This window comes from Cicer arietinum, chromosome 6, assembly GCF_000331145.2.
Source record: "Cicer arietinum cultivar CDC Frontier isolate Library 1 chromosome 6, Cicar.CDCFrontier_v2.0, whole genome shotgun sequence".
Lineage (NCBI taxonomy): Eukaryota > Viridiplantae > Streptophyta > Magnoliopsida > Fabales > Fabaceae > Cicer > Cicer arietinum.
The window spans coordinates 17,124,778-17,149,691 of NC_021165.2; the positions used below are offsets into that span (position 1 = coordinate 17,124,778).

The window sequence follows — 24,914 nt, forward strand, 5'->3', positions numbered from 1 at the left end:
AAAATTACATTTTAGGACATGAACTAATTTTAACTTTAAATTTGAATTAATTATTGAAGTAAAGTATGTTACAATTGAAAGTTTTCAAATGTGTCAAAGTCAATTTTATTTAAGTCTTAAAAAAATTATGTCTCGTCCAAAAGTTAGGGGTGGGAATAGGCCAGGCCAGGCCAGACTTTGAAAGGCCTGAGCCTGGCCTACGATTAATTTTTGAGGCCTAAGCCTGGCCTACGGCCTATGATGGGCTTTTTTTCCGGCCTGAGTCTGGCCTACGACCTATCATGGCCTGACCTGTAAGCCTATTTAAAAGCCTTATTCACATTAAAAATAACTTTTCTAACAAAATAATTTTAGAAAAATATGAAAAAAAACACCCTTTAAACCCTAAAAAATGATTTTTGGTTTAAAAGAATAAATTTTTTATTAAAATAAACGCACCCATTATTTCTCTCAAACAAATGGTCTCAAACAAACTCAGATTATTACCTCTCTCAAATAAATCCTCTCGTGCAACATCATATTTAATAATATATATATATATATATATATATATATATATAAGTAATAAATAAACAATTATCTATAGCTACATGATGTTCTACACATATCGATTTATATGATTCTCCATATACCAATACTAATGTGTATATGTATATATATATTAAATAAAAAAATGATTTTCTAACAAAATAATTTAAAAAAAATATGAAACAAATACCTTTTAAACCCTAAAAAATAGTTTTTTGTTTAAAAGAATAAATTTTTTATTGAAACAAACGCACCTATTATTATCTCTCAAACAACTCAGAATATTACCTCTAAACAAATCCTCTCAAACAACTCGGAATATTACTTCTCAAACAAACTCATATTCAGTAATAATAAACAATTAGGGTTTCTAAATTTATATACTAATAATATATATAAAGATAACAAAAAAATAGTATTGGTTTTTATAAAAAAAGTAACAAATAAATAATATCGATTTTTATAAATAAATAAAAAATGTTGTTTTCATACATGTTTGTTGGAGTGAGTGCAATGAAAATTAGAAGAAGAAAAAACAGAGAATGAAATACATATAAAATATATATAGGCCGGCCTATCAGGCCTAATAGGTTTTTTTACAAGCCTGAGTCTGGCCTATTTACATAAATAGGCTTTAAAAACAGCCTGAGTCTGACCTTTTTATTAAACAGGTCAGACCATAAGTAGGCCAGGCCATAGACCCCTGTCGGACGGCCTAGCCTATTCCCATCCCTACCAAAAGTGAATCTAAACATGTTATATAAAAGGTATAATTTTTAATCGTATTCTCATTTAATCATTTATAGTTAGAGATTTTTAAAATAGTATTATGAGTTTTGTTATAAACATACAAAGAACAATATAACAAAACGCCCATGTAATTTCATGACATAGATCGAGAAAATTTTGCGTTTAATTTCAAAAACCTACAATAACCTCGAATTCTCTCTTCTTTAATTATTTTTGTAAAATTTGATTGAGGACTTATGTTTTTACGAATATTGCAATTAAAACCTCTTAAAAACTACACGAATTTATTAAAAAATTGAAAGAATTTAAATTTTATTGATTTAAAATTATAATTATTGATGTAAAGATTTACAAACATAGATAACAAACTTGACAGTAAAAAAAAAAGATATATGACTAACTTTTTAAAAATAATATAAAATTAATATATTATTTTCGTGAAATTTAATATATCGCGGGATGTATTTTACCAACAATAAAATACTAATTAGTATATATATATATATATATATATAATAAACTAATTATTTAAAAAGAAATGGTTCTCTAGTAGAACATGTAATTAGGTGATGATTTTTTCATAGCACTTGAGCATTGACTTCAATTAGTTGTTGTGACTAGAGGTGGACAACAGGTCGGGTAGGGCGAGTTTAGGCCCAAAACTTCCAATTGATTCAAACTACGGGTGCAATATATAGACCCATTTCAACCTATTTTTCGTTTTCGAGTTCGTCGGGTATGGGTTTGTCGTAATGCGGTTTCTTTAGTTTGGTTTTTTCGAGTTACAAGATTTGAAATTTTGAATCCTAAATCTAAATAAAGTTTGATACTCTGACTTAAAAATAAAAAAGATGAGAATTTTTTTTATAGATCTAGCCATTTAAAGAGTAGATCTGGTTGCAAACAGATCTGATTGTTGAAGAAGTTACAATCGAAAATCACTGGATATGTGTTACCAATACCGTCTTTTTCTTGTAACTGTGACCAAAAAGTAAAGTTGTTGTTAATAGCACCAAAGAACGGCGTCATAATGTTTTCATCCAAAAAAAAAAATATAAAAAGCTATGAGAGATTGAGACAGAAGCATATTGAGAGGCAAATAATATAAATTTGTGTTGTTATATGCCAAGTTCCATAGAGGTGGAATTTTTTAAAAGAAAAAAAAATTCAAATTGAAACAAAAATACATATGTTATATTCTAAAAATAATATAATATAAAATATATAATAATATAGATGGACAGGTCCGTCACTATCATCCAAAACACTCACTCGAATCCGTCTATTGTAATCCATACGAACCCCCAATTTAACCCATTTACCGGACTTTTACTCGCCCACATGCAATCGGGCTGTGCGGTTTGACGGTTTTTTTGGCGGGCCAATTTATTTGTCCAGTCCTAGTTGTGAGTCAGAGTTCCTTAATCTAGGCCGAACGTTATACCGAATGTTATGAACGCACACGTGGAATATTGTCCTGTCCATTAGTGTTTTGGAATCACACGTGAATTCCTCGTGCGTGTCAGCACATTTGTCCCCACTAACATAACATGAGCACCACTGCACCACCATAGTCGAATATTCATCACCGTGATAGTACGAAACCTACTCACTAGGTACCTTTTGTTACTACTTTTAAAATCATGCCAAATATTTCTCCATTTTTTCTTCAAAATTTCAAATTCATGATGGCAAAGCAAGTTAATTCCAAAAGAAAGTGTGTTCCAAGTACCGCAGTACTATATATTATGGGACAATCGTAGTGTATATTTTATTTTTTGTAGGGTCAAATAAGTAAAGAGCAAAGAGTATGTTAGATATTATATATTGTATTTATTTTTTTAAATATCTACCCGTCTTTAATTATAATTTTTTTTTTAAATTATCTCCAAATACGATTTCATTTTACAGACCCTCGAATGCCACATCACCTCCGAATGCCACCTCATTCTATTTCATCCACTTATACAAATATTTGACACGTCAGCCAAAAAGCTGATGTGGACCTCTTCTCCTTTCTCCCCTCTCAATCATGCTTTCAATACATAATCTCCTTCAATCCTCCTCTCAATCACTAATTTATAAATTTATGAAAATAATCATAAAATAAAAATATATGAAAAATTATTAAAAAAGTTACTTTCAATTATTAAGATACACAAATTTTATTAAAATTATAATATATGAATATATTAAAAAATATAATGAACAAAAGTTTAATATATATATGTGTTTTGAAAAAACATGTTAACACTAAACTTTTATCAATTACATTATATATTTATAATTGAATGCTATTTTTTATTTTAATTTTCCTTATTATAATAATAATTTGAATGTTAAAAAATAAATAAAAATTTAAGTATTGCATAAAATTAAATTATTTTTTAATAAAATTTATTTTTAGTACATATCAACATAACTATAATTCAATTGCACAAATAATTAGTTAAAACTTTTAAATACCTAAAAATTGATTTAAAGTATATGTAAATCTTTAATAAAATTAATTTCAAACTCTTGATGATATATATTCAATAATTTTTTTTTTTACAACAACTTCTCATGTTCGCAATTAAAAAATCATACTAATAAAACAAATAAATTTAGACTACGCTACAATATAATTCAACATTAACATTTTTTTAAAATAAAAAATATTAAATAGTCAATTAAAATTTTAAATTTTTATATCTTATTTTTTGGTATGTATTTTACATTTTATTTCATCAAATAAATACAAGTACCATTATATGTTGAAAAATAAATTGTTAATCAAAGTACAATGAGTCAAACAATTATCCTATATGATAAGTTATCATACGAATTTTACAAAATATTTTAAAAATTAAATTAGATGATTGTGATAAACATAATTTTCCCTCATTTTAATTTTTCTAATCATATTGAACTATTACAAATCAATAAAGTAATATTATAAGATAACTATATTTATAATACATAAAATATTACTTATAAAACTTATAAATTTATTTTACAAATCAATAATTTTTCTAATCATATTCAATTATTACAAATCAATAAAGTAATATTATAAGTTAACTATATTTATAATACATAAAATATTACTTATAAAACTTATAAAATTATTTTACAATTTGATAATAATTTATAATTTATATTATTATCAAATTATTTTATAAGTTATTTTATAATAAATTTATAAACTATTTTATAATATTATTTTATAACATTATTAGTCATTTACCAATGATAATAATTTATATTATTAGTAATTAAATTCAATAAAAAAAATCCACCTAATCATTCATAAATATCGACATAAATGTTCTTTATTTAATCTTCTTTTTATGAACAATTATATTATTTCACTTATGGTGAGTAATGATTTTATACATTAAAAATTAAATTACTCATTAATGTCAATCCATTTTTTTATTAACATTTTATAAAATAAAAATATATATTTTATTTGACAGAAAATACATAAATTTATTAAAAATAATCATCAAATACGAGTATGTGAAAAATTATTTAAAAAGTTACTTTCAATTATTAAAATCTATCATCTATTATATATATTTAAAATAGACTCCGATGCCACAACAATTTATTTTTTTTTTACAAACTTTTGATGAAATATATTCAATAATTTTTTTTACAACAACTTCTCATGCTCGCAATTAAAATATCATAATAATAAAACAAATAAATTTAGACTACGCTACAATATAATTCAACATTAACATTTTTTTAAAATAAAAAATATTAAATAGTAAATCATATTTATAAATTTTTACGTCTTATTTTTGGGTTTGTATTTTATATTTTATTTCGTCAAATAAATACAAATACCATTATATGTTGAAAAATAAATTAACAATGAAAGTACAATGAGTCAAACAATTATCCTATATAATAAGTTATCATACAAATTTTACAAAATATTTTAAAAATTAAATTAGATGATTGTGATGAACATGATTTCCCCTCATTTTAATTTTTTTAATCATATTCAATTATTACAAATCAATAAAGTAATATTATAAAATAATTATATTTATAATATATAAAATATTACTTATAAAACTTATAAAATTAATTAATTAATATCCGCGCAGCGCGCAGTCCATAATGTAGTTTAATTTATAGCAACACGGTTTTTTTAAGAAAAAGATAAAAATTGTTATATTATCGGCTTCAAGCACAAATCGTGCCAAAACAATAATCAAAACAAAACAAGCAAATCAAATGTGAGTTAAAAACAAGCTCCAACCACATAACATAAGGAGCCAGTAATAAAGGAAATTTCCCAATTTAGAAATCAAATAAATGAACTCTTTACGACATCAGTGAACATTTGTAAGACCAAGACAATTATAGGATTTGTGCACCATTGGCTAATTCAGAACATTAATTTTTTAAGTCACCATAAGACTGCAATTTGATTCAATGCACAAGATGTTCTAATGAAATCTCATTTTGATTAAAAACTTAATTAATTTTTTTTAAATGGTTCAAATGCAAGTCAACCATATAATATGAAGTCTCTTTTGTGAGACTTTGTTAAACAAGTATAATTCACAAAATTGTTGAATGTGATTATGGGCACATTATTGAATTGTTGAAGTGCGCTAACAACCTTCAACCACTCCAACCTTATGCTCCTAACCTTACAAAAAAAAAAAGAACAATAAAAAATAAATGTTGCAAGGTGTCTTCATTTTCAAATCCTCAATCACAAAAGATATTGTTTAAATTAACTATTATTCGTTTTGTCAAGTTATCCTTCTTAATAATTCTATTATTTAATAATCTCTAAGAAAAAACTCAACTTTCAATGGTAATCTTGTTTAAAATGAATTCAATCACGGATGACCTATCAACCTATACAATATGAGTCAATACAGAGTATGCACTTTTAATTGAATTCAAACCAGAACATTAATTCTTTAAGTCACCACAAGACTGCAATTTGATTCGATGAACAAGATGTTCTAATGAAATCTCATTTTGATTAAAAACTTAATTAATTTTTTTTTTCAAATGGTCCAAATGCAAGTCAACCATATAATATGAAGTCTCTTTTGTGAGACTTTGTTAAACAAGTATAATTCACAAAATTGTTGAATGTGATTATGGGCACATTGTTGAAGTGCACTAACAACCTTCAACCACTCCAACCTTGTGCTCCTAACCTTGCAAAAAAAAAAAAAAAAAGAAAAAAAAAAAAAACAATAAAAAATAAATGTTGCAGGGTGTCTTCACTTTCAAATCCTCAATCACAAAAGATATCGTTTAAATTAACTATTATTCGTTTTGTCAAGTTATCCTTCTTAATAATTCTATTATTTAATAATCTCTAAGAAAAAACTCAACTTTCAATGGTAATCTTGTTTAAAATGAATTCAATCATGGATGGCCTATCAACCTATACAGTATGAGTCAATACAGAGTATGCACTTTTAATTGAATTCAAACCAGAACATTAATTCTTTAAGTCACCACAAGACTGCAATTTGATTCAATGAACAAGATGTTCTAATGAAATCTCATTTTGATTAAAAACTTAATTAATTTTTTTTCAAATGGTCCAAATGTAAGTCAACCATATAATATGAAGTCTCTTTTGTGAGACTTTGTTAAACAAGTATAATTCACAAAATTGTTGAATGTGATTATGGACACATTGTTGAATTGTTGAAGTGCGCTAACAACCTTCAACCACTCCAACCTTGTGCTCCTAACCTTACAAAAAAAAAAAAAAACAATAAAAATTAAATGTTGCAAGGTGTCTTCACTTTCAAATCCTCAATCACAAAAGATATCGTTTAAATTAACTATTATTCGTTTTGTCAAGTTATCCTTCTTAATAATTCTATTATTTAATAATCTCTAAGAAAAAACTCAACTTTCAATGGTAATCTTGTTTAAAATGAATTCAATCATGGATGACCTATCAACCTATACAGTATGAGTCAATACAGAGTATGCACTTTTAATTGAATTCAAACCACAACATTAATTCTTTAAGTCACCACAAGACTACAATTTGATTCAATGAACAAGATGTTCTAATGAAATCTCATTTTGATTAAAAATTTAATTAATTTTTTTTTCAAATGGTCCAAATGCAAGTCAACCATATAATATGAAGTCTCTTTTACGAGACTTTGTTAAACAAGTATAATTCACAAAATTGTTGAATGTGATTATGGGCACATTGTTGAAGTGCACTAACAACCTTCAACCACTCCAACCTTGTGCTCCTAACCTTGCAAAAAAAAAAAAAAAGAACAATAAAAAATAAATGTTGCAAGGTGTCTTCACTTTCAAATCCTCAATCACAAAAGATATCGTTTAAATTAACTATTATGCGTTTTGTCAAGTTGTCCTTCTTAATAATTCTATTATTTAATAATCTCTAAGAAAAAACTCAACTTTCAATGGTAATCTTGTTTAAAATGAATTCAATCATGGATGGCCTATCAACCTATATAGTATGAGTCAATACAGAGTATGCACTTTTAATTGAATTCAAACCAGAACATTAATTCTTTAAGTCACCATAAGACTGCAATTTGATTCAATGAACAAGATGTTCTAATGAAATCTCATTTTGATTAAAAACTTAATTAATTTTGTTTTTTTTCAAATGGTCCAAATACAAGTCAACCATATAATATGAAGTCTCTTTTGTGAGACTTTGTTAAACAAGTATAATTCACAAAATTGTTGAATGTGATTATGGGCACATTGTTGAAGTGCGCTAACAACCTTCAACCACTCCAACCTTGTGCTCCTAACCTTACAAAAGAAAAAAAAAGAACAACAAAAATAAATGTTGCAAGGTGTCTTCACTTTCAAATCCTCAATCACAAAAGATATCGTTTAAATTAACTATTATGCGTTTTGTCAAGTTGTCCTTCTTAATAATTCTATTATTTAATAATCTATAAGAAAAAACTCAACTTTCAATGGCAATCTTGTTTAAAATGAATTCAATCATGGATGACCTATCAACTTATACAGTATGAGTCAATACAGAGTATGCACTTTTAATTGAATTCAAACCACTATATTTAGCAAAACACGTCATTCACGCACCAAATGCTATTCCACACAAACAAACAACTCATTCAATTCCACCATCCACCTTCAACTCCCCAACTAGACTTGACCATGTCTGCAACCTCTTTTATATTTGACTAACCCAAACAATCTACTAAATCTCTCACAAAACAATCCACCCTCAACCAAGGATCACATCATAGCAATGTGTCGGTCCAATTACCCATCAATATAATCAGATTGTGTTTGAACCAATCCTCATTACCAATAATCACACCTTTGCAAATTAACTTAATATTATTTCACTAAAGATACTCCCTACTACTCCACCCATCACATAATTTCAATCCAGCTCATTTTTTGAATCTAATATCTTAAACCACATTCCATTATTGTTTGTTCTCAATCTCCAACACGATTTGTCTAATAACACATAATTAAACTCACACAACTGCTGCACACAAATTCCACCTTTATCACACTCAAGACACACATTATATTTAATCCAACTAGTTTTTCTCGATTCCTCACAACCTCCCTCACAAAAATGTTTTAAAATGGATTCAAGATGAGAAATAATACTTGAATAAGCCTTGAAAAAGAAAAAAAATAGACAGACATAATAGACAAAGCAACTTTGAGAAGAACAAATCGACCGCCCATCAATAAATAGTAAAACCTTTAGCTAGAGAGTTTAGTACAAATTCTCTTGATTAGGGGAGCCCAAAATGACATATTTCTCATATTAACTCCAATCAAAAGACCAACATATTTTAATAGAATTTTATCTGGTTTACAGTTAAGAATGTGAGGATCCCCAATGCTCTCTAACACAACTTTATATACAAACTTATCAATTTAAGGTTATTAAACAATGTTGTTGAAACATCCCTATTGCTTTACATAATAGAGACAAACCTTATTAGGAACCACTGTTTGGAGATAAAAAAGGGTCTCTATAAACATCAATCCTTTTATAACTACTCTTCTTTCTTCATTTATGTATGTGTCTCGCTTCATAGATTATTATAAAATAAATAAGTACAATTGAATTTTAATTATATAAAATTATTAGTATGAGCTATTTAGTTTTTTTTTTTCTTATGTATTAGAAATATGAATAATTAAGTGTTTATTTGATACCAACATTAAATAGTATGACACACACACACACACACACACACACATATATATATATATATATATATATATATATATATATATATATTTATATATGCTTAACTCTTAAAAAAAAAATTACTCTAAAATCTTCGAAAAATCAAATTACAAACACACAAATTACAGTGAGTGCACTCATTAACATTAGCCCAATAAATCATGATTAATCAAATAAGTGGGTAGTAAAAGATTATTATTATTGTACCAAAAAAATAATATTATTATTATACTGTGGATACCGGCGAAGGAATTCAACCAACCAACATACAACAACAAAACACATACGGCTTCATTTCACTCCAAGAGATTCTGACAGGCTTTAGAGGTTTCACTTTCCAAGTTCATTATCTTTGTCTAGCTTAGCTCTTGTAGTGTACTGCAGATTTTCTAGCAGGTTCGCATATTCTCAACTCAGTCATATACTTCTTAGCAGCCTATGACATACTGTAAAAACCCAAAGACATTGCTTTAGTGGAAAATAAATAAATATCAATAATATATGATTACTCTCGTATTTGAAGAAAAAAAAGTGGATAATTTAATATTATATAAATAAAAAAATTCATAAATGGAATAATTTATTTAAATATTTTTTTAAAGTAATTAAAATATTATACTATAAAAAATAGGTTAAATTACATCCGCGGTCTCTTAACTTAATTTCAAGTAACGTTTTAGTCCTTTATTTTTTTTCTTTCTGAGTTGGTCCTTTATTTTAATTTTAAGTGACAATTTGATATTTTATGTTTTAAAATGCCAACAATATTGTCCTTTTTTTTTTTACAAAAATTCAAAAAAATCATTAAAATTTTTAAACAAAACCCATAAAATTCATTATCATCTTCAATAAAATATAAATTTAATCAAATTCATAACTTAAATCTTGAAATAAACTCATTTTCATTCTTTATTTGATGTTGTTGGAGATGAAAATAGAGTGTATTTGAATATTTGAATTATGGATTTAATTAAATTTGCATTATATTGAAGATTATTAATTTTATGGGTTTTGGTTGAAAATTTTGATGATTTTTTTTGAATTTTTGTATAAAAAGGATAACATTGTTAAAATTTTAAAACATAAAATATCAAACTGTTACTTAAAATTAAATAAAGCACCAACTCGGGAAGAAAAAAAAAAGATAAAGGATTAAAACGTTACCTGAAATTAAGTTAACGGACTACAGATGTAATTTAGTCTAAAAAATATATATAAAAATATTTTATTTTTTCTTCTTCAAAAAGTTGCAACCCCGTCCTGCTATCAACTGAATTTTTTTTTTTGATGCATCGCATCTCGAGAATGCGACCATGTACACGTCTTTAATTTTTCTTCTTCTTTATTTTAACAATTGAATAATTATTTATTTATCAAATAAATAATAATAAAAATATTTAAAAAACATAATACTATTAATAAAATCAAATAAAATATATTAAATTGAAGAAAAAAATGCAGTTGAATTGATGTGCCAAAACAAATAATGTGTTATATTATTTTTACAACTCCCTCCTATTTTGTAGATAAATTTATATTATTTTAACAATTATCTTCTATTTTTTCTCTGGATCTAATAAATAAAAATAAAAATAATTCAAATAATTATAATTAAAAAATAGTAAGTTATATTAATAACATCAAACAAAAAATATTAAATTAAAGAAAAAAATATCAAATTTGAGCAGAAGTGTCAGCACCCTTTGGACAATGTTTCTTAGTATGACTAGAAACCCGACATAATATGTATTTTCTTGGTACTTTTTATGTAGTGTCCATTTCTGTTTTAATGTGTTTACTCTTTGGACGACATTTCTTGACTCTCTGTATTTGAGGATTGTGACACACCTTAATACCTTCATATTCTGACCAATATCATTTATTTGGTATAGGTTGGAACGTTTCTTTGTAGAATTTTATACCGTTTTCACATTGTACACATCGGATATAAGACTTCAATAATCATATTTTATGTTATAACATGTTGATATAACATATGAACAAGACATATGTATGCTTGATATTTCCCACAGTCGCACCACCTTTAGGAAGGTTGACAATGAAATGATCAATTGGTCACCATTCTCTTGGATTTAGGTGGACCATGAAAGTATGATTACTCCGACCAAAACTATCAACTTTATGACTATTGGACTTACGTATTTCAAATTTCATAAAATTTATGCATTTTTCTGTGTATACATAACCAAAAGCTAAAATTTATGTGTGTAGTTATCCCTTTGTTGGAAATAGTGTTCATGTCTTACAATAAGTTGATTGGACCAAAGCAGTGATGAAAATGTTGTGCGTGCCTTTTAATACTCCGTTTATCGACTCCACAAATGTGACTCTAACGGCTACCTCCATCAAATGCTTTAATCCAACTTTCTCGCGATATATTGTCTAACCATTTCATAGCCTTCTGATTTACTATGTCGATTTCATTTCGGTAGTATCTATATGTAGACTCATTACTTGAGAAACCCTTATTGACACAATAAATAATTCGTCAAAAAATTATTAAAAATTACACTAATTAAAAAGTAAGAATGAGATTATTACCCTTAGCAACAACTTTTTTCTTCAATGAATTATCCTTAAATTCCCTTGTAAAATTGTGTGAAAGATGTCAAACGCATAACACATGCTTTGACAGAGTGTTTTTCCACTCATTATTTGAATTATTATAAGCACTTTTAATGAATTTGTGTCTATCTAAAATTAAATAAATGTTGGCTTGTGGAGTGACATATTTTCTCAAAAAGAAACTCCAACGCTCTCCTATCTCACATTCTACAAGAGTTCCCTTGTACTTGCTATATATTCAAGTCCTATTCACTTGTACAACTGGTTTGCAATATTTAAACGCATATATGCACAGAACAAAAGCCCAAAATAGTCGAAGAAAAATCCTTATCTCACTTATCAAACTATTCTCATGATAAGCTGAAATTGTTTCTATTTCTATTTTGGTTCCTGGAGCAAACATTTGCATAACCAACAACCATTGTAGGAGTTTATTGTAAGACACTTCCCAATTGCCATAAATTTGTTCGATCGCTTTATTTTTTGCTATCCAAGCATTTCTATAACTTACTGTGTAGTTGTGCAAAGCCTAAATCTGACTAATAATGACATTTACTTTGATTAAATGGTCCACTTTTAGAACTTATATTACGCATGTACATATCATGTCAGAATCGAGCTTTTGATGATCTTGTGACAATGCATAATTTGTGTATGTATGAGACAAATTCAATTTACTAATCACCCACAATTCAATCTTTTTGGGTTTTGATGTTCTGCATCTAAACAAACAATTTGGAGTTAAACAATTAATAACATACCTTTCTGAATCTGATTTTTGTATCATATAATTCAATGATTTTTTTAAATGGTAATATTTGATTGCATGTACGCATTCATCATTGTTTGTAAACTTCATTTCAATTGCAAGAGTTTCATCTATTGTTGGGACTTCGTTAAAGAACATGTGATCAAATTCAGTTGATTGCTCCACATTCTCTAAATTTATGTTCTTCAAGTGAAATGCTGGATGGATGTCCTTAACAAATCGTGGCATGGGGATGCGACCCCTTGAGTGGATCGTGAAACCCATAACAAATCATTGCTTGAGAATGCGACCTATATAAAAACATCCATCCATTGTTGTTTTTCACAATTATTTCTTCATACATTCAAAGTTATATCAACGTTTTTTTTTTTTATCAAAAGTTCTTTTTTCTCATTGAACTATTTACGAATTGCAGAACTGAAATTCAATACATTAAAGCAATTTATAAGTATTTTATATACTTACTTTATTTTATTTATATTTTTTTTTTAGTGTCATTGGTTATTTAATTTTTGATATATATATATTATTAATTTCAAATACCCTTAAAAAAAATAAATTGAAATGTCATGGTTATATTAAGAAAAAAAACCAAATGAAGCCATATTACTATATGTGCAAGAGGTCGAATTTGGTGAAGTGATCAAACTCGGAAACTATAAAATAGATGTCAACCTAATTATTGCTATGGTTGAGAAATGGAGACCATAAACTCATATGTTTCATCTCCTAGTTGATGAGTGTACAATAACTTTAGAAGATGTATACTATATTTTAGGATTAAATGTTTCTGATTTTCTTGTTAGCGGTTCGAATTTTGTGAACGTTAGAGAAGTTTATCAAGCTTACTTAGGAGTTATCCCACCTGAGAGCAACAAAGGGTAGTTTTATTAAATTAAAATTGCTTAAGCATACACTTGACGATGTTGGTGAAAATGCATCTGTAGTAGAAAAAAAAATCATGTCGAGCATACATCCTATGTATGATTGGAGAGTTATTGATGCCGATGCAAATCTAACAATCGTGTACATTTAAAATATCTTTCACTATTAGAGGATTTAAGTAAAGCATCCCAATATAGTTGTGGTTCAGAAGTTTTAGCAGCACTTTATAAGGAATGGTGTCGCACTACGAAACTCGGCGAAATATCTATAGGAGGATGTGCATTGTTGTTGTAAAACTGGGCATGATATCGTTTGTCTTGTGTCGCTCCAGAATCACCTAATTCATGGATATTTCCACTTGCACAAAGATAACTATTGTAAATAAATTTTATTTATTTATTTATTTTAAACTAACTACTTACTATATTACTAATTTTATTTTTTTATTTTTGATATTTTTGACATATTTAATTTTGGTGGTCTAAATTTTAGTAAAGTTCCTCATAACGACATAGAAGGATACCGGAAAATAATCGATCCTATGATGGTTGAGGAAGTAATATATTCATCATATTTATTTGCAATTTTTTAATTATATTGTTTTTTATACTTCTTATATTTACTTTAGCTTATTTTTTACATATCAGTTTTATTGGAGACTGTACCTCGGGTTTCAACACAAAGTTTCCGAAGAAGAGATGGACACATGGACTGCATGTAATCTACATTGTTATCATATTGTTGAAAAACATCAAATCGATAGAGTTGCACTTCAATTCGAATTCCATCAATAAATACCATAACAACCAGAGGACATGAGACGTGACATTGATGATAATTGAAACTGAGTTAGGAGAGAAGAGATTAAGCATTGGAACGAGCGTGAGAATTACGTATTGCAAGGTAAAATTGTAGAAGGTATTTTATGTCACAACACATAATATATGAATTGGTTTAGACAACACACCAAATTATTTATATTTGTCGAACAATATCTGCGTGATCCCTGTTTGCAATCGTCATCATATCCTCATATGCAGTCGACCTCCCAGTCAAACCACAAGAACATACCGTGCAAGAAACAACATAACCATCTTTATCATCACCTCACCTACATGCACCTAAAGAAGTTCTATATTATGGTCCATCACCACCACCACATGTACATATATATCTGTAGAAATGATGTCGGTGCTAGAAATACCAACATCGGTCATTCGACATAACATGAGATTTTCTATAATTTGATTGGAACTCGGTGCACAACTCTTGAGTCGGCTTATGTTGTTTTTGATTCCATATATAACTCCGAGTCTCAAAATTATATGGAGGCAAGTGGTAGTGGTTCTAATCCACCTACAAATTACAATGAAGATAAATCAGAACAATCTCAACTCGTTCAAAGAACTAGATTAGTTCGACAATATCTTAAATGTAGAACCGAATGTCATTTAGATGAACATCATTAATTTAAATTTGATGTATTTTTTTCTTTGATTTAATGTATTTTGTTTGATTTTATTAATATAATAATAATAATAATTATTATTATTATTGTTATTATTATTATTTATTAGATCCTGAGAAAACATAGAAGGAAATTGTTAACAAAATAGAAGTAAGTTGCCCATTTATATGCAAAATAAGAGGGAGTTGTTAAAATAATACAACACATTATTTGTTTTGGTACATCTACTCAATCATATTTTTTTTCTTCAATTTGATATATTTTATTAATAATATTTTATTTTTTAAAAATATTTTTATTATTTTTAATTTATTAAATAAATAATAATTCAATTGTTAAAAAGGAAAAAAAAAAATGAAAACCGTGTACATAGTGACATCCCGGTAATACGACCTCTTAATGCACCAAATTTTTTTTTTCTAACGGAGATAGGACATCCTCAAGAGAAAACAAAATTGAACATTTTAATATATATTTTTTATATTTTGATATTTTGATTACTTGAAAAAGAAGATATTTAAATAAATTATCCTCATAAATTTGTACTTAATATTTTAAAATTTTGAATCAAAATATAATATAATATTTAATTTATTTATTTGATTGTTTATAATTTAATGGGATGATTTTTTGGTCTCATTCATAATTTGACATACACAATTTTGCAAGTTACTTTTTAAGCTGTGTCCATCTGTCGATAAATATATAATACCAAAAATTTTATAAATAACTTGTTTGTGGTTAATAAACGTTTGATTAAAATATTTAAAAACTAGAGGAAATACGTACTTTAATAGATAAAAAACAGTTTCAACCATATAATAGCGAGTTTTTTTTATATTTTTTTTATGCTTCATTTGGGTTGATTCTCACATTTGTTCATGTCGATGTTATTGGAAGAAACTATAGCAAAAGATACATGGAGATTAATAAATTAGCCACGCATAAGATTTATTCTCGTCAATTGATCATAAACATTCCATTGACAAAAATATCTCTTTGACTGGTTCAGCCGCTTCTTCATTAAATTAAAGTTCTCAGCTTCCTTTTCATTATATTCTTAAAAACTTCTCCATTGTTCTTTGCATCGTACACCATTATTCTCCACACATGTACCCTTGTTCTATGCTTTTTCACTATTGCTTAAAATAATATGGAATATGAATTAACCAAATCTACACGTAAATGAAATTCACATGCTCAATTCTGTATATGATATACTTCTCCAATGTCTTTTGTATTATTTGTACTAAATATGACATATTTCCACTCCTTAACCAGGTGGGAAAATGATTTTCAACACCATCCTTCAACCCTAAAACATTAGATATACTTTCACAATATTCCTAATAAAATCCTTTAGGAATTCAAATATTACGTTGCATAGTATAAGAATAACAAAAAAGAAAGTACTATATAAATTTAAATATACAAAAGATCTTTCCAATTAGGGGTCACTTTGATTTTGGTCCTTACAATTTTTTTTTTCAATTTAACCTTGCAATTTCAAAATATTTTTAATTTAGTCCATCATCATTTTTTTTGATGAGTGAGTATAATTTCATTAGGTTGCAAATATGACTAGGCAAATTTAATGTTGTCTTATATAAGTCTAGTTTTTGTATGAGTAATTGTGACATTTTCAAAATATACAAAAAATAATTTTACAGTCCCATAAATGAATGGTAGTTATTTTTTAGGGATTAATTTATGCAATTGTGCATTAGAACTATACCTTGGTTTTTATATATAGACTTAATAATATGACACTTTTGACAATTTTTATCTTTATATATATTTGTATTATAAAATTTCACCGTTTGATTGAAAGTTATTATCACATAGATAATATATCTATAAAATTTTATATTAATATAAAATTATTTGATATGTAAATGAAATATATTAAAACTAATTTTTTTAATAAAAGTTCATGAGATGAAAGTTTTAAAATATATCAATAATATATAAAATAATTTAAAATTAATTTTATACATAAAATATGTGTGATAATAGCTTTCGATCAATAAGCAAATTTTGTAATAGAAATATGTGTGAATTTTACAATAGGAATATGTAATAAAGAAGTATCAGATGTGTCATACAATTAAATTTGACATCTTGATGTCAAGGAATATTTGACAATTATTATATATTAATTATTACTCATTTCGTCATAAAGTAATGGTTATATTTGTAAAGAAATTGTGTTTCAAAATATTGCAACTTTTAATTTCTAATGCAATTTTAATTGATTTTTTTAATTTTATTTTCTAATTAATATTATGCACATCATTCTCAAATTATTATTCACTACTTTATACTTATGATAAATAGAATACACCAATAGTTAATAGGAATAATTTATTAAAATCATTATTCTTTTTTTATTTTTATTTTTATTTTTTTAATCATTTGAAAACTAGCAAATGTGACCATTATTTAGAGATGAAAAGGTGATATTTTTTCTAAAAAAGTATATTTCTTGTGGGTTTTTGTGATTTTTTTGTCCTAGCTATAAGCTATTTTTTTTTTGAATCGGCTAAATAAGAATTATTTTAGAAAAAAATTCAAAATATAAGAGGTACTCATAATTTAAAATTACAAGAAAATAATATCAAAAACGAACCATAAACACAAATCTCTCCGAAAGAGGATAGGAGTTCGTCACACAACAAAATCTAAATATTAATGCTTAGAACTTAGAAGTAGGATTCCCAATAAGTAATATTCCCAAAGATTAAAGATTAATCTCGTGAGCAAGTGCTTAAAAGGCTCATTTATATTTGACTGGCTGTGTTGTTTGACTATTTTTGTTCGTTGTTGAGCTCATGCGGTACAAGACATAAAACGGCCTAAAACTAATTTAATTACTAAACTTTTTAGAATCTATTATAATATTTTACTAAAACTATTAAAAAAATTATGAAATTATATCTCTTCAATATTTTAAAATAAAAATAATTTATTAAATTAATATAATTGATTTTATATAATATTTATTTTTTAAAATTTTAATGAATTAATTTAATATTTATTAAGATAATGTTTTTAAATAATATTTTATTAGTTTTATAATTAAAATTATTAAAATATGTGAACTTTTTATTAAGTATAAAATATTTTTGAAGAAGTTTTTATTAAGTAAAAAATAATTATTTTTAGGCCTAAAACAATTATTTTTGTGGCCTTATCATTTGACCGACTGTAATTGACATTACCTTCGAAATAAAAAACAAATAAAAATTACAGTTTAAATGTTGATGTATATTTCTAAAATATATATTAGATATATTAATTTTTTAACTATTATTTTATATATTTTATTTTACAATAGGTGTATTTTTTTAATTAAATTTAAATAATCATTATTTTATATTAAAAAAAAAAGAATAAACTATCATTTCAAATCTTGAAATTGTAAGCACATGTGAATTAAGACATCAAAATATCAAATTATTTTTTTAAATTGTCTAACGTGAATTAAAATATTCTTTGAACTTTTTATGACGTAGACAAAAAACTCTTCAAAACTGTTCATAAAGGAATATTTTAATTCACTTAAAATAATTTTAAAAAATAATTAATATTTTATAAATTTAAAATCTTAAATTTATTAGACATTTATAATTTTGAGACCTGATATAATAGTTTATTTGCTAAAAAATAATTTATTATACATGAAATAATTTTTTTATAAATAAATAATAATAAATTAAAGTTAATTTTTCTAAATTAAACACAAAATCATGTACTTAAAACTTTTTCAGTGTCATTTAATTCACGAATCGAGTTATCTATCAATTTATTTACACATTATTCAAAATTGCATAAAATGAAACTTTATTAAAAATAATATAATTTACCCATAATGTGTGTGACTCACTGGTGATCACTGATGAGGGTATGAGCCAAAACCGAATGTACCCACAATCACATGTTTACTTACATTGCACGGAGATAAGAAAAATTGACCCCTTAACTTGCGTCAATCCTGTCTCATCACAAGATAAAAAATATTATCCCATAAGAGTGGGACTGGCTAGGTTCCCACGTTTGAGGTGAAATTGGAAACAAAAAAGAAAAAGTTGCATTATCAAAAATAAAAAAGATGTACGAAGTATCAAAAAAAAAATGGGACTAAAGAAATCCTACAAAAGCGTGATCGTCGCCAATGTAATGTTGTCGGAAAGCAGCATCAAAATGTTGTACTACATTGTTCCACATTTTGGAATTTCATTGGCTAAACATCACATCAGGTATTCAACTCAACCATTGGCCCACGTTTTGCTACATGGATGGCTCTTTCTAATTTTCGGAAATAGTTTAATTAAGGGTCTTCTAATGAGATTAATAGCTATCGTTGTAAACAATTATATAGTACTCCTATCACACAATCAATTAAAGAGTAACATCTAACTAAAGAGTAAATAGGTAATGTTTTATCTTATCACACAATCAATTTTAATATAAAAAGTGAATTGATAGTGTAAAATAGATCGGTTGATGTGGTCGATGATAAACTTGTAGTAATTCATAACCAATGTAATAAAAAAAATATTTCTATTAAAAAAATAAAAATTTAATTTTTTATTTGAATTCTTAATCATTAGAGTATTTGTTAGTACCTATTTAATTCTAAATATAAGAGAAAATTAAGTCAATAAAATTATTTTATTTGATTTAAATTTTAGATCAAATACATTATTTTTTTTAATTATATTTATGGTATAATGAAGTATTTAACTTAAAAATTAATGTATTTGATCTTAATTTTAGATCAATTACATCAACATTTCAAATATTTTTTATGTTTGTATTTTATTTCGAAGAGAGTACAAAATAATATAAATTATATTATATTTTTTTGCCTCTTAAATTATTTAAAGATTGTATTTTTATCCTTTAATTTTTTTTATCTATTTTAGTCTTTTACATTAAATTACATGTGTATCATGTTTTTCCTGTTTCATTTAAGTCTCTTAAATTACAAAATCAAATACTTAGATCTTTAAAGTTTCAATGTTAGACACTTTGATCATTTTATCGATGTTTAATATTTATAACTTAAAAAATCAAAATGTTATAATTTTGGTAACTTAAATGGACTAAAGTGTATATTATTTTTATCTTAAAAAATCAAATGAAACGAAGAATACTGAAGTGACCAAAATGTCTTAATATATAATATAACTTAATAGATCAAAGAAAAAAAAAACTTTAGGAACAAAGTGAAATATAAAAATAACTTATGAGACAAAAAGTGTAAATATGACCGATAAATTATTTTAAAAATGTGTCATTTTTAGTTATCAATGTAATTTTATTTTTTTAATTATACTATAAATTTAATTCATATATATTATTAATATAAATAATTTTTTATTGTCAATAATTTTTAACTGTTAGATCTTTAAAAATATTTGACCGTTAAGATAATTACGTTTTGTATAACAAAATATATAAAACTTGACACACTGAACTTCTAACGAAATATAAGAAAAATTATGACTATTTTGAACGTAATATATCAAAAACATCTTTATGTATAACTATCAAATTTGTATTTTATAATTTACATTTATGATAAATCAAAATATATTAATAATCTATACACATAAAAGAAATTCAATATTTGTTTTAACTTTTTTCATCTAATTATCTTTTATAGAATTATTGAAAAGATATTGAGGTTCGATCAATTAATTCAAGTGAAAAGATATGATCAAATAACATAAAAATGATTCTACTTATTTATATTGAAACACAAAAATATCTAAGATTGAATTTGAATTTTATTTACTTATTTTAATTATTTTGATGTTGAATGTCTAATTTTAGACGCATATCAAAGACGTTATAAGTGCAATGCATAGGTAATTCTAATTATAGATGAGATATTTACATGAAATATCTGTTACAAGATATAATAAATATTTAGAAGCATTGAATAGTGAGGAACGAGTTAAGATGCTAGTTAATAAGAATAACATAGTAAAATAATAATTTTATTTGTTTGAATGATTTAATAGCACTAGCACCTTATAAATGCAAAGTACCAAAAAGAAAGTGGTATTGATAGCCAGCAGTGGCAAGCGAGTCTCTCCTTATAACCCGAAATCGTGTCTGAGGCGGCACAAGACAGACACTTGTCGATTCCACCATATTCCCCAATCTCAATATCGCTCCGATACAGAACCCACACGACTTACTTCATAATATAACACACCAATCAAAGGTAGTACTAATTTCTCTTCTTTCATTCTCACCGCCATTTTTTCCATCCCTAATTTTTTATTTGTCTTACCATTTCTAACTCTTTTTTTTGTTGTTGTCTTTCCTAAGTTTAATTTAATTATTATGCAAGATTATTTCTCTTTCTTCTTCTCAACGGATAATTCACTCTTTCTTTCGAGTTTTCCGATCGTTTTTAATTTATCGTAGTTGCGTGGAATCCTGGAGTTTCCCAATTTGCAAAATTGTGACAAGTTTTATTGGGGATGCTGTCACATCGGAAAGATTTTTAATTTAACTGATTTATAACTCAAAAAAGCATTAAACTAAATTAGGTTCTTTTAAACAGAAAATTGAGCTAACTGTTTGTTAAAATTGAGGATAATTTATGTTCTGTCCACATCAAATTTTTAGCTCATTAGCTCAGGACTAATGTAATTTAATTTACCAAACTTGTATCTTGTTTTTCAATTTCTATATGTATTTTTGGGTTTAATTGGGGATCTTACTCATCACAAAATACAAGAATAGTAACTCATAACAGAGGTTTTGGTACTGCTTTGGATTCTTGTGATCGTGGATTCTATTAATTTTACACAACTGTTTTTGCACTGTTACGGCAAGCTTTTTTTTTTATTAATTTATTATTATTATTATTATTACTCACTGTATTGGTTCATGTCATCACATGTATCTGTTTCCTCCAATGCTGTTAACAGAGGTTGCCATTTTGTTTCTTCTTGTACTATCTATTTTGAGAAGCTTACAAATTTTCCAATCTATAATTTGTGAGTGGTGGAATTTAAAGGGGTCGATTATTTTAATTTATCTTATTATTATTATTCCATATTTTGAATAATAGTTAGATCTAAATGCAGGAAAATCATTGCAAAGGGCACTGGCTGAAAATACCACATGATCTACTTTGGCATATGATTAATATTTAAGACAAAGAGATTGCTTAAGTAAAGATCTTACTTCTGCTTTAAGTCTTTGAAAGTGGGGTCAAAGATGAGCTTCACTTGGGATGCAATGAGTGTGAAACCACCTGGAAATGTTAATCTAGTAAGTCAGTCCTCCATATACTCTCTCACTTTTGATGAGTTACAGAACACCATTGGTGGAATTGGTAAAGATTTTATTGGATCAATGAACATGGATGAACTCTTGAAAAACATATGGACAGTTGAAGAGACTCAGGCTTTGACTTCTTCAGCTGGTGGAGGTGGAGAAGTTGGAGAAGGACTTAACCCATGTGGTAATTTGCAAAGACAAGGTTCCTTAACATTGCCAAGGACACTTAGTCAGAAAAAAGTTGACGAGGTTTGGAGGGATTTGATGAAAGATAATAATGATGGGGCCAGAGATAATAGTGGTTCATATATGCCTCAAAGACAACCAACATTAGGAGAAGTGACATTGGAAGAGTTTTTGGTGAGAGCTGGTGTTGTGAGAGAAGATACTCCTCAGGCTCAACAAATTGAAAGACCAAATAATAATGGATGGTTTAGTGACTTTTCTAGATCAAACAATAACACCAATCTACTTGGCTTTCAACAACCAAATGGAAATAACGGTGATTTGAGTGACAATAACTTAGTTCCTAAACACCTTCCTCTTCATCAATCTCAAAGGCCGCCACCTCTTTTCCCAAAACCTACAAATGTAGCATTTGCTGCTCATATTCATTTGTTAAACAATGCTCAACTTGGTAACCCTGGCAGAAGGGGAGGGATGACTGGAGTTCAAGAGCATTCAATGAATGGTGTTGGAATGCTTGGTTTAGCTGCGGCAAATGTCACAGCTCCTGTTGCTTCTCCGGGAAGTAAAATGTCGCCGGATGAAATTGCAAAGCATAATGTAGATTCTTCTACACTGTCACCAGTTCCTTATGTAATCAACAGAGGGAGGAAATTTGGTTCTGTAGATAAAGTTGTTGAAAGGAGACAAAGGAGAATGATAAAGAATAGAGAATCAGCTGCTAGGTCACGGGCTCGCAAGCAGGTTAACATTTCATTTTAGTCATTGATGCATTCTTGTCAATAGAAAGAAAACTAGTTACATGTTTTGTTTTTTTGATCAGAATGATTAAGTTTGTTCAGTTCATTTATTATTGTCCTTAAATATGCATATAGTGCATAACAAGATTATAAGTCATGAATGGCATCAAGTTAAAATTGATGGCAAACAAAGTACTAAAATGCAGTAAGAAATTTTTATAATGCACACAACTTCTAAATTTGTGTTTCTCTTTAATGGAAGGCCTACACCGTTGAACTAGAGGCTGAAGTTGCAAAACTTAAGGAAGTAAACGAGGAATTGCAAAGAAAGCAGGTATGTTATATTATTATCAGTTTGTGCCACATCCTCATCAGTTATTTGTTCTCCTAAGAGCTTCCACAATGGAACTCTTCCATTTGAGTGCTTAATCAGATTCTAATTCTGCATATACGCATCACTTATTTTATAATTTTTTAAGGATAGGACTTAATAAGCACCAATTTCTCCAACTCAACCTTAATTTTTTAACTAAATGGGACCTGCTAATAAAAATGGCAACTGAAAAGTTAATGTATCTGATTAAAAATTAAGCTAAGTTACTTCAACTTTTCAGTTACTTTTTTTGTTTATATTTTATTTCAGAGTAGTGTTTCAATAACACTCATTTATTTTAATACAATTTATTGAGTGAGATCCAAAAAAAAAATAAAAGAGAGGGTGCCTATAAAAGTACTCATAAGTATAAGCACCCATTTCCACAATGGGGGTGCTTATATGAAATGATGCCTATTAAGTGAAGGATCTCCCATTCTAAGGTTTTTTGCAGTCTCTGAGTACATTTGGTATGATACAGGCAGAGTTTGTGGAAATGCAGAAAAATAAGGAGGACCTGCTTAGGGCAAATAAAATAAAATACTTGAGAAGGACACTTACAGGTCCGTGGTAGATTATGTGAGTTGTTTGGTCTAAAGTGAAAGCTTGTAGGAAGGAAGGCATTGTTATGTCATATGGAGAGGAGTTATGTACTTTATGTATGTAAGATGTGATGTGAAGTAACTAAAGTTCAACACTAGACAGGATGGTAGCTTTCGTATATATGTAATTATGTATTAGGTACTAGGAGTGTTGAGTTGTAAATTAAAGTATTAAACTTGCATTTTGTGTAATAAACTATTTTATTTTCTCGAATGTCATTTTCTTTTGTAAGTATATGATGATCAGACTAGCCTATTGTTACCTGTTGGACTGTCTATCTTTCTCACCTTTGTCCAATTTAAATTTTAGTTTCTATCTATTTATATTCTCATTTATCAATGGACTTGGGTTCCATGCATTTTCTTTTTGACACACCATACGCAATTAACCATAATTGTTATTTTTTGCTTAACCTTCATTTAAAACGACAGCTGGTATATTCATATACTTCATCTGTATCTTTTTTTTTTTACTAATCTTCATATATT

At 26.8% G+C, this 24,914-nt stretch overlaps 1 protein-coding gene across 3 annotated transcripts; it reads left to right on the forward strand.

Moving 5' to 3' along the window:
- Nucleotides 1-21,273: 21,273 nt before the first annotated feature.
- Nucleotides 21,274-24,660, forward strand: LOC101503872 (ABSCISIC ACID-INSENSITIVE 5-like protein 5). 3 transcript variants are annotated; one of them, XM_073369852.1, is made up of 5 exons: nucleotides 21,274-21,454; nucleotides 22,170-22,238; nucleotides 22,329-23,454; nucleotides 23,713-23,784; nucleotides 24,305-24,660. In XM_073369852.1, exons 3-5 carry the CDS (start codon nucleotides 22,462-22,464, stop codon nucleotides 24,395-24,397), a joined length of 1,158 nt encoding a protein of 385 aa, XP_073225953.1. In that variant the 5' UTR covers nucleotides 21,274-21,454; nucleotides 22,170-22,238; nucleotides 22,329-22,461; the 3' UTR covers nucleotides 24,398-24,660. The 3 variants fall into 3 exon arrangements, with proteins under 3 accessions (XP_073225953.1, XP_004505229.1, XP_004505228.1); XM_004505172.4 differs by lacking the exon at nucleotides 22,170-22,238 and having other exon boundaries at nucleotides 22,317-23,454; XM_004505171.4 differs by lacking the exon at nucleotides 22,170-22,238.
- Nucleotides 24,661-24,914: the final 254 nt, after the last annotated feature.

Coding starts and splice junctions, on each gene's coding strand:
- LOC101503872 (XM_073369852.1), top strand. CDS start 22,462: ATGAGCTTCACTTGGGATGCAATGAGTGTGAAACCACCTGGAAATGTT. Junction 23,455..23,712: donor GGTCACGGGCTCGCAAGCAG/GTTAACATTTCA, acceptor CTTTAATGGAAG/GCCTACACCGTTGAACTAGA. Junction 23,785..24,304: donor AGGAATTGCAAAGAAAGCAG/GTATGTTATATT, acceptor GGTATGATACAG/GCAGAGTTTGTGGAAATGCA.